An 11845-nucleotide genomic window follows, 5' to 3' on the forward strand; every position below is an offset into this window, starting at 1 on the left:
CTTCGCGGCGTGGGGGCTGCCAGCCCTGCCCCTCAGGCCGGGCGGAGCAGGGCCCGCGGAGCCGCTCTCAGGGCCCGGGGCGCTCCGGGGTCCTAGCGCCGTCCCGGGCGTGCTCTCACCGCCCCATCCCGGCTCTGTCCCTCCGGGCTACCGCGCTGTCTGCCGCGGAGCGCCCGCCGTGCCCCCTCCCCGCGCGGGCGTGGTTGTTGCCGCTGTCCCGTTCCTCTCAGTTGTCGTGGACGCTTCTTTTCGGTGCCACGGCGTTGAGTGGAGAAATCTGCAGGAAACGTTTGCTTTAGGTGCTTTGTGGTCCGGATGGAAATCGTGGAAACGTTGTGTAAAACCGTGGGCGCACCTTCGTTATTTCCTAAGGGAGAGTGGCCACAGATGTGAAGGTTGCCTTGCAGTAGTGGCTCCTGTGTTGGTTCTGGACAAGCCCAATCTAGTTTCGGTACGATTGCTAGTTGGGTTTTTTTAAAAGAAAGCCTGCAAGAAGGGAAGTTGTGCGTGCACAGCTTGGAAACACAGCAGCTGTCATTCTTGCTTAGGTTGTTTACTATTTATAGGCGATGTCCTTTGTCATCCTTTTGTAGTGGTTCTTTTTTTGGTGTAGAAGAGGTGGTGTAATCTCATTTTTTCGATGGCTGAAGGTTATCTGCGATCTTCTGAGAAGAGAGACGAGTGCTGTCTCTGTTTCTGGATTCAGAGGTATCTTTCTGCCAGCATTTACCCCTTCATAGCTGAGGCTGGAAGTGACCAGACAGAATCTACTGTGTCTCCTTGCTACGTGGCAGGACCAAGTAGGCCTAAAACTGTTCCCAGCTAATGTTTGTCTAACCTCACGTGTTGAAGATTAGCTAAGTAGATAGTGGAATCTGTCCCGTTGCTACCAGGAGCTTGCTGTAGGAGCAGGCTGCCGCTTTCTTAAAACTTCCTATCGTGTTTTGCTTGGTTTTGTCCCCAGACTGAGGTATTTGATTACTCTAAATGCCTTTTCCAATTTCCTATTCTCAAAGAGAGTTTGTGTGGTTGCAGTAATGAATGTGATCATTCTCAAGTTCAATCAATTGAATCAATAAACTTCCTGTTTCTCTCCAGGAGCCAGTGGTGCTGACAGATACGAATCTGGTTTATCCTGCTCTGAAATGGGACCTGGACTATCTCCAGGAAAACATTGGCAATGGGGACTTCTCAGTGTACAGTGCCAGCACACACAAGTTTTTGTACTACGATGAGAAGAAGATGGCCAACTTTAAGAACTTCAAACCCAAGTCGAGCAGGGAAGAGATGAAGTTTGCTGAGTTTGTGGACAGACTCAAAGAAATACAACAAAAAGGGAGTGCTGAGAGGTAAGTGGTACGTGGAGGTTTCTCCATTTCTGCAGGTCTAAGCAGGGGGTAAGTTTCTCTTCAGTGAGTGTTGATGATTAAAACCTCTCAAACTCTTCATTTTTTTTATAGCCCTGCTTTTCCTGCAGGGCTGCTACTTGACAGCAGCCTTGTTACCTGATAAAAAAAGTCATACCGTTAGTTTATCAACTGTTCACGTTGTCTGCAGAGACTTTTTTTTTTTTCTTCTCTGTCCAAGGCAGGATTTGGATAGAGAAAGCCTAAAGCTTCGCTTTCTTTTGGCAGACTATGGTATTGGTAGAGGAGCTTAGTTATCTGATTAAAAGGTACAGGCTGTAGCATTCAGCGTTTTTTACAGAATACCAAGGTAGCTGGTGCTAACCCTCTTTCAGAAAGGTCAGAAAAGGTTGCATACATGCAGTGCAATTTGTTGGTGGTAATGGCCTATACCACTAGCAGAGCTGTAAGTTACTGAGAGGAGCTTCATGTTTATACAGAATATAACTATTAGCAACTGTACTTAAACCCTCAGTTAATTTTATCAGTCACCAACCCTCTAAAAGGATTTACGGATGCTTAATTGTGTCTTAATTGGAAGCAACTCTGTGTCCACGTTCACTTGTCGTCTGCGCCTTTCTCTTCTTTCTCAGCTTTGGGTGTGCCTTTTCCAAGAGAGAAGGCAGTCCTTGAGCTTAAAAATGCGTTTTTCTTCCAGCATTGCAGACAGTAGCCTGTAATACTGCAATTGTTAATACAGATGTTTGATTCCTCTGATCCTCTATGTCTAAATGTAAGAACAGCTTTAAAGTAACTTGATACTGAAACGTGCTGGGTTTCCTGAGCCCTTTTTTGCCCTCGCGCACTTCTAGTAGAAGAGGTAACTCTTGTCGCAGATGAGTTAAAGTGGTGGCATTTATCGGGGGAATTATTCATGAGTGTGTTTGATATTTGATAGTGGCCAGTCTATTTACACTTCCCTCCTCCTGCACCATGAGGGGGTTGTTCTTGCTCTAAAATTCTCTTTTTCCCTTGTGATTTTTCAAGCAGAACTGAGTTCTGTTCCTTTCTGTACCAGGAAATCTTTTAGCAAAATTTGGGGACTCTTTGAAACTGTTTCCTTCCACAGTTGTTTATGGTGTGTGGTGATAGAACAGAATTTCTAGGAGCTCTGTCTCTTTGTTTTGAAATCTTTCTGAAGAGATGCAGGAGTATGTCTTTATGTTCATGACAAAGCTTAATACTTGATTTCTGCTTGTCTCTGGGAAAATACAGGCTATATCTGCAGCAAACTCTGAATGACACAGTTGGAAGGAAGATTGTGGTGGATTTCCTTGGCTTCAACTGGAACTGGATTAACAAGCAGCAAGGGAAACGTGGCTGGGGTCAACTGACTTCTAACTTGCTTCTTATTGGCATGGAAGGTAAGCAGTTTCCTTTGACTGGAGAAGGGGAGAAGATTCGGTCAGCAGTTCTGTATTTCAGTTCCGGAAGGTCTTTCAAATGGATTTCCCACTAGTTTCTAAGTGTTCCTTCAGAGCAGGCCATTTAAAGCTTTGTGTTGGGAGGGGACTGTTGTCACAACTTAACTTGGGTTATAGAGGGAAACAACCAAAGGAATACCTTGCATTTCCCCAGGGACGTACTGTGAATGCCTGGATGTAATCTGCTCATGAAAAGGCTCTGTGTGATGCTGGTAGGGCTGTGTTTTCAGTAATTGCTAACCATATTCTGAGACCTGTTTATTGTTTGAATGCTTCAGATGCTGTCGATTCAAAATGCTCAGTGTCTGCAGATTTAAAATGCAAAAGGGTTTGCAAGTTGAGCCAAGTTAGTCTTCTGGGCTCTTCTTAGCGTGTCCAATGTCTACCCAGGAGGAAATGTTGATTATTCTGTGAAGCATTTGTTCTTATTTGAGCTGGTACACTGTGGCGAGGAATTCTCTTTCAATTAAGAGCTGAATTTCTTCTCGGAAGGTTAGAGGGCACTGGAGAGCTTGGAAGATGGATAAATCCTAAAAATATCTGGATAGAGCGGAATCCCAAATCCATGTGGAGACTGACTCATAGGCAGGTGCCTTAGGAGACAGAGGTACTACTACGCTGTTGGAAAGGACAGCATTCTAGTAGAAAGTAATCTCAGTAACTAGGCAAGGAACATACACAGTTTTGTGAAGTGGGATGGCCTATAATCAGCGTGGCCATCACATCCAATTATAATTGTCCATTTATAATTACTTGGCAATTCGTGGCTGTTCAGTTCTCACAGCAGATGTTTTCTCCCCTTTGCAACAAGTCATACTCAACTTACAGTAGTTTGCCACTTGTTTTACTAGCTGAGAGAAGAGAACTTCATATAAAAGCACTGCGCCAACGCTTCCCTACAGGTCATAATATGATCACTAAAATCCTATTATCCACAGGTTATGCACAAGAACCAAGGAATTGTCTTGAACCAGTGTGTGCTAGAAAAAGGAGTGTCTTTACAGGAGCATGTGATTGTACAATCTATTTAATAAAGTTACGTGGTTAACTGTTATCTTAATTCTCTTTAGTGAAAATACATATAAAAAGCAAGCTAGAAGAGTAATAACCGAATTGGCAAACAGCCTGAAAAATGTAGTTGTAAGGGGTACAAAATGACCTACTGTATTTAAATATTTGATTAAATTTAAGACCTAGTGGCGACAGTCAAGCTTCATAACTGTTAATCAGACTGAAGAGGTGCTATTGGAAGCCCCAATGACAGAGATTTGTTAACTTGTTTTCTTGCAAAACTACTAGGACTTTTTTCAAAATCAGACTGTTAGTCTCCTTCTCTCTAGACTAATAATTTTTGAAAGTCCATTCCACAACTTGTCATCTAAACAGCATTTTATGAAAAAGCTTCCTGTCAACATTCACCATCTGCTGTTCATGGAAACAAGCTGGAAATCCTAATCCTGTAGAGCATGAATTGCTGAACATGGATTTAGAATGGAAATTAAGTGGGATAGCAACTGCTCAATAAAGGCTGACTGATAGAGCGATCAGTTTGTAACGTTCCTATGGTCATTTTCCTTGTTTAGTCTTCTGAATATGTGGGAGTGTATTTACTGTCATTAAGAAGGAATATAAGTTGCTTCCGTCTTTCATACCTGTATGTGAGAGTGTCTTGATTATCGTCTTTTCTCTCTGTGTAGGCAATGTGACACCAGCTCATTATGATGAGCAGCAGAACTTCTTCGCTCAGATTAAGGGTTACAAGAGGTGTATCCTGTTCCCTCCTGATCAGTTTGAATGCCTCTACCCTTATCCTGTGCACCATCCGTGTGACAGGCAGAGCCAGGTGAGAGTAGCAGATCTGTTCTCTGCTCCATGCCAAAAAAGGGCATTTGTGAAGATGCTAGGTGGGAGGAAGCTGCACTGGAATTAAAGCTGCATGCCACTTGCTGAGCTTTTGCAAAACCTGTGTTCAGAGCTGTTAACTGGTGAATACATTGAGACTAGCCGGAAGGGCTGGTGGTGGTTCTGTTTGTGCCTGGTCCCGACTTGCAAGTGCTAGGGCTAAACACATCTCCTTACTGATAGCACAACAGTTGCTGCCTTCTCTGTTCTGTTTCACTGATCGCCTGGTCAAACACAGACGTGCTCAGAGAGAAACTGCAGGACTCGTGTCTAAGTTGGTGGTACTTTGGGGGTACTGCAGGACCTCGCCACGGAGTTAAGACAGGAATGGGAATGTAACAGCCACATAGGGAAGATCAGGAGGATTTGATACTGAGAGCCAATAAAGAGGACTGTCGTTGCAGGAAGTTATTCTGAGTTTCTTAATGTTTTCTTCCATTAGGTGGACTTTGACAGTCCTGACTATGAGAAGTTTCCGAACTTCCGGAGCGTGGTTGGCTATGAGACCGTGGTGGGCCCGGGAGATGTGCTATACATACCTATGTACTGGTAAGAAGGATGGTGGGACTGCACAGTGACCAGCAAACAGAGGTTTAAAAGGTCTTCTGCTTAAAGTGTTGGGTTGGCTCTTAAAGAGAATTTTGTTTGGGCTTCTCCAACAAGTATGATATTTTCTGTGATATTTTGGGCCAATCTGCTTCTACTTCCTATCTGTTGGACGGGAGCGGTAATTCTCCCTGACACTACATTATTGTGCGAGTAATCCACTAATGTGTGCAAGAAAAGGATTTGTATTTAAATTAGGAGAACTTTCCGGAAGTTCTGAGGTCTTGATGATGGAGGTACAGGGCAAGGCTTGTCTACTGCAGTCTGAACTCATCCATCCAAGGTATTTCTCTATAAGCTACAGCAATAGTTTCTTTTCTTTTTTGTGTGGTTTCTGTGCAGGTGGCACCATATTGAGTCTCTCCTGAATGGGGGGATTACCATCACTGTGAACTTCTGGTACAAGGTGAGTACAAGCACCTTCCTGCGCAGCTTGGATAGCTCTATCCCAGAGGATTTTTTTCAGGTAGACGTGTATTAGCACATGTTGTTAATGTGAGAACTTTGTTGCACCGAATCCTTTGTTTTAAAGCTGAAAGCTACTTTCTCCCTTTCGAGTGGTGTGTGAAGAACTGGGTGGCTGGGAAAAGGTGGAATGATCTGCCAATTCAGGAAGCATGTAATGAGCTATTTTTGATATTTCAGGGTGCCCCAACCCCAAAGAGAATTGAATATCCATTAAAGGCTCATCAGAAAGTGGCGATAATGAGGAACATTGAGAAGATGTTGGGAGAAGCCTTAGGAAATCCACAAGAGGTACAAAAAAGAACCATATAGTCACTGCTGTTGAAATCATTGTGGCTTAATGCAAAACTCGAGATGCCAACTATTTGGCTCTGCAGGTGTCACAGTGAGGGTAGGAGAAAGCAGGGTTGCTCTGTTGCTGTGAATGGTTCTTCCTCCCGTCTTCAGAAGGTCCTTTGGCTACAAAAAGGCAAGCTCTTTAAATTATAATTCTGGAGAGGACCACTACAAACAATGGAGTAATTGTTCTTGTATGTGGGGGAAGGTGTACTTTGGCTTTGGGCACTGCCAGGGAAGTGTTACTCCCAAACTCTCCTTAGCCTTCTGTGCAGCAACAATACCCAGTATTTGCCAAAAAAATGAAACTGTTTTACCTGTTGAATCCAAATCTCTTAAATAAGAGAAATCTTTTCTATTAAGTCATGCGCTTCCCCCTTAATGCACATCTCGGTCATCTCTGAATTCTTTGCAATTTTAACCAACGGGTATTTCAAAAAACCAGATTGAAGTACTAAGAGTATGCTTTTGAAGATCTCCTGCTGATGTGAAAGTGGAAATACTGGATGTGAAAAGAAATGTTCTCATGGTCTGTAACCTTTACCACTGCAGGGACTCCTCTTTAAGGCGCTCATGTGAGATCATGCCTCTCCCCTGAGATTATCTTAATGCCGTAGCATGCTGAACTTCCCTCGGTGGTCAGGCAGTGCTGAGAAATGGGAGCGGTCTTGACTGAAAACAAAACCTTAGCAAAATTGTCAGTCACTTCCTTCCAAGTGACCCCAAGGACCAGAGAAGATTCAATGAGTAAGGATGTTCCTTCTCTGCCCTGCAAAAAGCAACTCCTGATGACTATTGGCTCTTTTTAATAGCATCTGCCAAGAAATCACAAACCTAGTGTGGGAAGTGAAAAAGTTTCAAACAAATACCGTGGATGCAATGTTTTGGTGACAACTAAAGTTGGGTGTTGGCAGGCAGAGAACCACGCAATTTTGATAGGGTATTTGAGGATGTGCTCAAGGGTGCCCCAGTGTTTTATCTAGAAAATACTTTGAAACTGATTCGGTGTACCTTAGGCTCAGTTTGTGCGCTGAGATCTTCTGCCCTGGGCAGCTCAGCTCATAAGGTGTTGTGATGCAGAGGGAGCAGGCTCTGCAGCTGCCGTTTCTGTGCAACTGTCCCGGCTAATGATCTGTGTTTGCTTTGAACAGGTGGGTCCCTTGTTGAATATGATGATTAAGGGACGGTATGACTAATGCCTGGCTGCCCGGGTGACTGATGTTGGAGCTGCTTTGTTCACAAGCAATGGAAGATACTGAGCGCTAGTATTGCACGCAGCACTTAACAGACTGATGGGTTTCCTGGCCCATCCCTGCCCCACTACAATAAAGGGGGCTACTGGAACTGCAAAACCGTTAGTACCCCACTCATCCTCCACTCATCTAACCGAACCTCCCAAGAAAGAGTCTGCACTTATTGGAAGCTGGATTTATGCTCACTAACTTGTTTTTTCTCCCTCTGCCCTGTTTGCCACAACAAGGAGCATGGCTTCTGGCACTCGGATGCGTTGCTTCAGGATTTTCAGGTGTTTGAAGAAGAGCTTGGAGGGGAACCAGGAGTGATCTTATTTCCTCAGCCTCATGGGGTTTGGTCCTCCTGGCTGGGTTTTTGTGTTGGTGCCTGCAGTGGATATAAGATGGAAAGTGATAGCTTTCACAGTCCTCTGTTGTTAGAGGACATGTCCATGCTCAACTCTGGCACCTTTTTCTGTAACGGAAATGAACATGTGAGATGGCCTGTGTGTGATGAGCAACGGGACAAACGATTCAATTTCTTCAACTTCAGACATCTATCCTTTGGACTTAGTACAGGGTAGAGATCAGTGAATTCATTTAGTGTGTGAGTGCCAAATCCTGTGCTCTCCAAATAACATCTGTGGTGTAGGAGTCTAGATAAACCTCCTTTCTGACCGCTTTCTCTGGGGAGTGAAGGCTTCTCTCCCACTCTTCTGAAGCTGCAGTGTGGTTAAAAGGGGATGTAGCGTTATGAAGGGAGATGCATAAATGCCAGGGCACTCTCCAAGTCTTGAATGATTAAGCCACATTTTTAAATTAAAATCCCCAGGGGTGCCGAGCTAGACTATCAAAATGCAGTGTCAGATAGGTACAGAGCCTCGGACTAACACGGGAAAGTGCCCTTTTTATTGAAACTCCAAGAACTCAAGTGTGTGTGGCTGCGCAGAGGTGCGCATGTTTGTGTGATGTTGTGTGGCTCCTGTCCATCAGTTAAATCCATGCCAGTGTGTGGTTCCCTTCCTTGTACAGTCACGTGAAAGAGGTCAGGGCTTTCTGTTTAAACGTGGTTAAGTTTATCTTGATCCTTTTTGTGTTCCAGGACTTGACATGGCAGGTCAGGAAGTGACAAGGCCAGGGCATAGGAACCAGACAAGCCTCTGTTTGAGTCCTCAGCAATCACTCTGAAAAATCATTTTGCTTTCCTCCTCTTCCATGGAAAAAAACCTTAGGCTGATAAGGAGGCTGGCTTTTTATTCCCTGAGGTGTGCTGCACCGCTGTCCCCGGTTTTGGGGGTGGTGCAAAGGTCTTGTATGTTTGATGCGGTTGTAATGGGTACCAAGAGCTAGAGGTGGGAGAAGCTGTTTCATAGCCCGTATATCTCGTCCCAGAGAATAGTGGGGAATTTGTTCTGTTGAGACTTCCCATTGTTTTCCCCCTTGTTCTTTGGGGCTTGTTCTGACATGGGATTCTGATAAATGTCTTGAGAACATGCTGTTCAAGACGCGCTCTGTCTTAGGCCTCGGGCCCCATCTTTTGCTGGGACAGCTCATGTGCCACTTGCTCTGAGCTTGTCTTGCACAAAGGTGAAAGGCTTCTCGAACAGGAGGTCCCAGGGGCTAGTTTTCTAGCTGCTTTACAGGTCAGAACAAATGAAGTGTGATTGGCAGCTGCAGGGTCCTTGTTTAAGAAATATGTCTGTGTCACTGAGTAGTCTGACTGCCATGTTGCTTGTTGCAGACTCTCCAGAGCTGTGGTTAGATCCAGACGAAGGTCACTCAGCTGGATACTTACCAATGCTCAGCCTTTGGGCAGGTGGGGAAGAAGGCTAAGCTGCTGACTCTGGCCAGCCAGGGCATAGGAACCAGACAAGCCTCTGTTTGAGTCCTCAGCAATCACTCTGAAAAATCATTTTGCTTTCCTCCTCCTCTTCCATGGAAAAAACCTTAGGCTGATATGGGGCTGGCTTTTTATTCCCTGAGGTGTGCTGCACCGCTGTCCCCGGTTTTGGGGGTGGTGCAAAGGTCTTGTATGTTTGATGCGGTTGTAATGGGTACCAAGAGCTAGAGGTGGGAGAAGCTGTTTCATAGCCCGTATATCTCGTCCCAGAGAATAGTGGGGAATTTGTTCTGTTGAGACTTCCCATTGTTTTCCCCCTTGTTCTTTGGGGCTTGTTCTGACATGGGATTCTGATAAATGTCTTGAGAACATGCTGTTCAAGACGCGCTCCGTCTTAGGCCTCGGGCCCCATCTTTTGCTGGGACAGCTCATGTGCCACTTGCTGTGAGTTTGTCTTGCACAAAGGTGAAAGGCTTCTCGAACAGGAGGTCCCAGGGGCTAGTTTTCTAGCTGCTTTACAGGTCAGAACAAATGAAGTGTGATTGGCAGCTGCAGGGTCCTTGTTTAAGAAATATGTCTGTGTCACTGAGTAGTCTGACTGCCATGTTGCTTGTTGCAGACTCTCCAGAGCTGTGGTTAGATCCAGACGAAGGTCACTCAGCTGGATACTTACCAATGCTCAGCCTTTGGGCAGGTGGGGAAGAAGGCTAAGCTGCTGACTCTGGCCAAAAGCAAGGCCTTCCCAGGAATCCTGGGCACATGCCCTTGGTTGAGAGATGCTCAAATGAAATCCCATCTCTGTGCTATTTATTCAGCACATGGTAGTCTCCAGTACTACTTGTTAGGCACCATCAACTCTTGAAGCTCAGGGTGGGAGTTCATATCCCATGTGGAGAGAGAATGGTACTTACAGAACTTTAGGATCCTTTCTTTTTCTTTATTTGCCAAAGGTCTAACTTTTAAAGTGTCTGAACAGGTTTTGCTGCACTTGACTTCGTGAAAGCTCATTTACAATGCACTGATGGACTGACTCCTCCCCTTCCCTTGTCACCTTGTGCTTTCAATGCCCCTTGCCATGGTATTGGGAAGCTGTGTGTGTTCTCTGCTAGGGGTGTGTGTGCAGGGGGTGGGGTGTGACAAACACACGGTACCTTCTGAAGTGTAGTTCTTAAATACAACCAATGTTGAACAACAGAACTGTGTGGCTTTTATTTTCTGAGTGGCTGTACAGGAGAGCTGCATAAGGAGATGTGCATGTAAAACTACCTTTCAGTCTTTTTAATAACTCCGCTTGTGTTCTTCACTGGTGAAAGCTGCTGGTCTCCAGAACTGCCTTCAAAACAGCAATACCAACTGCATTATGGTGTGCCTTCACGACTTTCTCTGTACTACTTCCGTAAGCCTGAAAGGAAAGCTGGGAATAAAATGGTATCCTTGTGCCCTCTCAACAACAAGCGTTGGTGGGGAGGGAACAAACTCCTCTCCCTGCTGACCTGAATGGTGTCACCATGGAATCACTGATGGAATGACAGGGCAAACTACACTATCAGGTCTAATGAGTTCTGTCAGTTGCTTATCCTTTGGGTATCTTGTCCTCCGTTTGGTCCTTTACCTGATTCATACTTTGGTCAAAGAGATTTTTGGGGGAGGCTTCCTCTGTGTACCTCTGCTGTATGTTAGCAGCCTTGGGTGATGGAGTCCTCTCTACCTAATAAAGACACGGGTTATTTTATGGTAATATTAACTCTATAGCAATCTTGTCATCTAACCATCAGTGAAATGTTGGCTAAATCCGAACAAATTTCTAATGTGTAGTAAAATGGGGAAGAGTTGAATAGAGATTAGGGATGTTGGGGGTGGGGGGGGGAGAGAGACACAGCTGTCTGGGCCTAGGGTACCGCAGTTGGCATTCTCTCCTTACACCTTGGGGGAGAGGGTGAATGTGGAGGGAGTAGGAAAGACGGGTGGATAAAGTTGTCTGTGACCATGGGTGTTCACCCTTCCCTGCTGTGCCTGCTGGAATCATCTCTGAACACACAGTTGCTTCTGTTCTACTGAACTTAGTTGTCTATTATGTCTGATCCTGTAGTTGTTCTGTTGTGCGCATGCCTCTTGGGTAGCGTGCACGGCTGATACCACAAAGCTCAGAAATGTCTCAGGTTGTGCAGAGGAAGCTGAGGTATGAGAACTCTGTCATTTGAAAAGCAGATCAGACGCCAAGATTTTTCACTTGTACTTTTGGTGTTTTTCTTGTTTGCTTTTATTACCTTAGGTTCTGTAATACCTTTCTTCTCTTTTGTTTCCCCCATTTCTCTGTTCCTTGAAAAGTGAGATTTTCCTAAGGAGAAGTGACCTCTCTCCTAATCCTTGTAGATTATGGCTGCAGGATCTGTCCCGTGGAAAGAGAAGAGCGTGGGTTTTTAGACTGATGCACTGTTTTACCCCCTTGGTGATCAGGGTCAGGCTCAGCTCAGTGATGACCCAGGAAATTTGGAGTGATAAAGCAGGTCCAAGGTGAACCGAGGATCAGGGCCAGGGTTGAGGAGGTATGAGACACAGCTGCGAAGCAGGGGCAGTCTAACACAGGTGGGGGTGAAGAGGGAGACACTCAGCACCAAAGCAGCTCTTGAGGGA

The 11845-nt window shown here is 45.3% G+C and overlaps 1 protein-coding gene and 1 long non-coding RNA gene across 2 annotated transcripts; both read left to right on the forward strand.

Annotated features, from left to right (window-relative positions):
- The first annotated feature begins 315 nt into the window (after positions 1 to 315).
- Positions 316 to 8248, forward strand: HIF1AN (hypoxia inducible factor 1, alpha subunit inhibitor). Its single transcript, XM_009322470.1, has 8 exons — positions 316 to 345; positions 1099 to 1349; positions 2622 to 2770; positions 4528 to 4673; positions 5175 to 5281; positions 5681 to 5744; positions 5984 to 6094; positions 7291 to 8248. Exons 1-8 carry the CDS (start codon positions 316 to 318, stop codon positions 7333 to 7335), a joined length of 903 nt encoding a protein of 300 aa, XP_009320745.1. The 3' UTR covers positions 7336 to 8248.
- Positions 8249 to 8256: 8 nt separating this feature from the next.
- On the forward strand, positions 8257 to 10405 carry LOC103915558. The gene is made up of 2 exons (XR_663531.1): positions 8257 to 9199; positions 9918 to 10405. It is a non-coding gene; the product is annotated as an uncharacterized LOC103915558 (long non-coding RNA).
- Positions 10406 to 11845: the final 1440 nt, after the last annotated feature.

The sequence above is a fragment of the Pygoscelis adeliae genome, unplaced genomic scaffold (genome assembly GCF_000699105.1).
Source record: "Pygoscelis adeliae isolate BGI_AS28 unplaced genomic scaffold, ASM69910v1 Scaffold244, whole genome shotgun sequence".
Lineage (NCBI taxonomy): Eukaryota > Metazoa > Chordata > Aves > Sphenisciformes > Spheniscidae > Pygoscelis > Pygoscelis adeliae.

What these genes read in the sequence shown, in the direction of transcription:
- HIF1AN (XM_009322470.1), top strand. Translation starts at nt 316, where the DNA reads ATGGAAATCGTGGAAACGTTGTGTAAAACC. An exon ending in TGGAAACGTTGTGTAAAACC is followed by an intron (nt 346 to 1,098) that starts GTGGGCGCACCT and finishes GTTTCTCTCCAG; the next exon opens with GAGCCAGTGGTGCTGACAGA. An exon ending in CAAAAAGGGAGTGCTGAGAG is followed by an intron (nt 1,350 to 2,621) that starts GTAAGTGGTACG and finishes GGGAAAATACAG; the next exon opens with GCTATATCTGCAGCAAACTC.